We start from the raw sequence: 4,174 nt of genomic DNA on the forward strand, positions 1-4,174 counted from the left end.
GTGTTTAAGGAGTTTGCAATCATACACATTAGCTGCTCCCAAGAAAAGCAAAAACAGTAGGGTAGTTGGCCCCAAGCAGGAGAAACACAAGCACATTTGCACAGAGTGCCAGGAAATCATTTTCAATTGAATCTCAAAATTGTTTCACAGATGGTCTGTTAGCCTGGTGCCTTCATTAGAGGTGTGATTTGCCACCAGGGCCCCCACTGCACTGTGCATTGCTTAAGTGGTTTCTTCTCCAACCCCTTTAAAGAAAATATAAAGATTCTCAAAAATAACCTGCCATAGAGATAGCTCTGTGTTGCTTGTGTAAGTGTTTTCATGAAAGGACACATTTTTTTGCTAAGAATAAGATATTCATTGCTTTACATTAAACCATGTATAGATTATTTATTGCCTTTGTTGAAAAGCCAACTTACTCCCCAGTGTTGATAATTGAATCCAAAGCTCTGCCATGCATCACCAGCATGTGTTTTCAAGGAAAAACAAGAGACCATGTGCAAACTGAGGCTCCAGGGCGTCTGTGAGAACAGAAACACTCATAATTCATATTTTATGCACCTCTCATTTCAATTAGCAAAATATGTCTATTTCTTCCTTTCCTGTATGTTAACCTCTCAGTAATAAACAATCTTGTTGTATCCTTTAGTAGGGAGAATACATCTTAGAGACACACCAATCTACATTAGCTGTCATCCAGAAACCTGAGATATGCAATAAATGACGTGGATGGAGTTAGCACAGGGAGCTGGAGACCTGCTGGTTGAGACTTGATTTTATGGGGTGTGTGTGTGTTTGTGTATATATTGTTTGTATGTGTGTATATATATGTGTGTGTGCATATATATTTGTATGTGTGTATGTATGTATATATATATATATATATATATATATATATATATATAGTATTATTTCTAATGGACATTAACATGGCTAAGAGGGCTGTAAGTAGCTGTAAACCACATATGGTTTCCTATTTGTCTTTGCTACAAGGGAAACAGAAAGTCTCCCATGCCATTGCTTTGGGAGGGTTCATCCCAGCGATTATGTTCATATGTTAAAAAAGACTTCTTTTTCCATAACCTTTGTTCATTCATTTATTTTTTCTTCCATTTTTATTGAGATATAATTGACATATAGCACTGTATAAGTTTAAGGTGTACAGCATGATTATTTGCCTTACATACATCATGAAATGATTACCACAATAAATCTAGTGAACATCCATCATCACATACAGATACAATATAAAAGAAAAAAAAATTTTTCCCTTGTGATGAGAACTCTTAGGATTTACTCTCTTAACAATTTACATATAGAAAAAAGAAAAAATACATTAATGTAACTTCAATTTTTGATGGACAATGGCTCAGCAGGAGGTCCCTGTTTGCTTTCCTGACTGTCTCATTTTCACCGATTTGTAACCGAAATATTAAACAGGGGAAGCCAAATTTCACCTTTGCCTGCTCGGTTATCTTTTTTTTTTTTTTTTTTTTTAACGTTAAACAATTTTTATTACACAAATGTTGTCACATAATTGGATATTGCTCTACTCTGTACACAATTATTCTTACCCTCCACAGAAAGGCTGCTTCTTAACTTCTCATCTGTTGATGGCAATCACTAAAATCCTGATTTTAACAGAATAGTAGTAAAAGTGCCTCAGTGATTTAAGTTGAAAGCAGTACATTGGTGCATGGCTCTTATACTCATTTACCAGGAATGTACAAATGTCTTTATTCAAAAATACAAAATAAATTATCTGTAGGCATGGACAATGACAGCAGTAAACCATTCTATGTTGTCAACTGAAACCAGTTACTGATGGTTATAGTGATCTTCTTAAACATCAGCCAGCCTTTTCTTCAGTCATCTCCTTCAACTGACCTCTCTTAAAGTTATTGGTGAGGAACGCTGCCTTGAGCTTCCTCTCACAGCTCATTAATGATGGTAAAGCACTATTCTAGGAATTAGGACATGCCACCTCCCATACTATCTCCCATCCCTCCCATCCCGCCCATTCCAGGATCCTTCTCTTCTTTAGGAATTTCTGTGACTACAACTTCTGCTGTAGTTAACAGAGAGACCACTCCAGCAGCATCCAGTAATGCAGTTCTTACAACCTTAGTTGGATCAATGATTCCTTTTTCCACCATATTCACAAAATCTCCAAGCATAGCATCATAACCAACTTCTGAAGAATTTTGCAAAATTTTCTCAACTATCAATGATCCTTCGACACCTGCATTCTTAGCAATGGTCATTGCAGGAATTTTGAGTGCTTTTTAAATAATTTCTATACCAATTTTTTGATCTTCATTAGCTGGAGTTATTGAATCCAAGGCTGGAAGGCACCGAAGCAGGGCACAGCCCCCTCCCAAAACAATGCCTTCTTCAACAGCAGCTCGTGTAGCATTAAGGGCATCTGTAACTCTGTCTTTCTTTTCATTCACTTCAACATCACTTGTCCCACCAACCTTTAGCACAGCAACACCATCTGAGAGTTTTGCCAGACGTTCATTCAGTTTTTCCTTTTCATATTCACTAGTTGTAATATCTAACTGCTCGATGATTTCTTGAATACGCTTTTCAATTTGAGCCTTGTCACCTTTTCCTTTCAAGAGCATGACATCATCTTTGGTCACAATGACCTCTCCAACTTTTCCTAAGTCATGAAGCTGAACATCTTCAAGATTTAGAGTTAGTCCTTCTTCTCCAAATACTGCACCACCAGTAGCAATAGCCATGTCTTTAAGCTGGTTCTTTCTATTGTCACCAAAACCTGCAGCTTTGACTGCTACAACCTGAAGACCAACTTTCAGCCTGTTCAAAACGAGTGTGCTTAGAGCTTCCCCATCCACATCTTCAGCAATTATGACCAAGGGCTTACGGTGAGCATTGGCAATTTCAAGAGCAGGAACAATGGACTGGACACTAGAAATTTTCTTTTCACTTAACAGAACATAGGCATCTTGGAATTCACATTTCTGACCTTTTGATATATTAACAAAGTATGGAAAGATATACCCTCTATCAAACTTCATGCCTTCAATAATTTCTAATTCATCATTCAGTGTTTTTCCATCCTTTACTGTGATAACGCCCTTTCTTCCAACCTTTTTCATCGCATCAGAAATGATGTTGCTGATTTCTTTGTCTCCATTTGCAGAAATAGTAGCAACCTGGGCGATCTCTTCTGGGGTTGTCACAGGTTTAGACTGCTTCTTAAGTTCAGCAATTACAGCATCAACAGCTAACATCACACCTCTCCTGATTTCCACTGGATTAGCACCTTTGCTAATCTTCTCAAAGCCTTCCTTGGCAATGGAGCGTGCCAGTACGGTAGCAGTAGTGGTGCCATCCCCAGCCTCTTCGTTTGTGTTATTGGCAACATCTTGAACAAGTTTCGCGCCAATGTTTTTATATTTATCTTTTAAGTCAATGGACTTTGCAACAGTCACACCATCTTTTGTCACTTTGGGACTTCCCCAACTCTGTTCAATAATCACCGTCCTTCCCTTTGGCCCCATAGTAATGGCTACAGCATCAGCTAAAAGGTCTACACCTTGAAGCATTAAGGCTCGGGCATCTGCACCAAATTTTACATCTTTGGCATAAGCCCGAGTGAGATGAGGAGCCAGTGCCCTGGACACTGGCCTAATCTGGCGAAGGACTGCGGGCAATCGAAGCATTTCTGGGGCAGCAGCACAGCTTGTGGGTGACGAGACAGGCCGTCGGCAGCGAGTGAGGGCTCGGTTATCTTTGAAAGAAAGAGATAAGATTAGTAAGTGTCGTAATGATTAAATTGGAAGTTCTTCGAATCTGGGTACACCTCTTGATGTCTTAACTGGAGATAACATTCTTGGTGATCTATTACCAGCCGGGTTAGCTTTCCCATCCTCAGAGCAAGTATTTGGAGGGCGAATGATGAATCTTCCAGAAAGCCTAAAGACTAGTTGATTAATCTGAAAATTAAAGAGAAACTGTTAGAAGCTTAAATAATATTAGTTTTGAACGTCAGGTGGGCTGATGTGGCTCAGGAGGTGCCCTCATCACTTGTTGGCTCTGTGTGGGTGGGTGTAAACTAAAAGAGGTAAGGTTTTGGGTGTGGTGGGGCGCGTGTAGCTCCTGCCTCGGGGATGCTGCCCCCTAGCTGTGAGGGTTTGCACAAATA

General features: G+C 39.4%; 1 protein-coding gene across 1 annotated transcript; it reads right to left on the minus strand.

Moving 5' to 3' along the window:
* Positions 1-2,018: 2,018 nt before the first annotated feature.
* Positions 2,019-3,745, minus strand: LOC132368909 (60 kDa heat shock protein, mitochondrial-like). The gene has a single exon (XM_059927722.1). It carries the CDS (start codon positions 3,690-3,692, stop codon positions 2,286-2,288), a length of 1,407 nt encoding a protein of 468 aa, XP_059783705.1. The 5' UTR covers positions 3,693-3,745; the 3' UTR covers positions 2,019-2,285.
* Positions 3,746-4,174: the final 429 nt, after the last annotated feature.

Source organism: Balaenoptera ricei, chromosome 7, assembly GCF_028023285.1.
Source record: "Balaenoptera ricei isolate mBalRic1 chromosome 7, mBalRic1.hap2, whole genome shotgun sequence".
Classification (NCBI taxonomy): domain Eukaryota; kingdom Metazoa; phylum Chordata; class Mammalia; order Artiodactyla; family Balaenopteridae; genus Balaenoptera; species Balaenoptera ricei.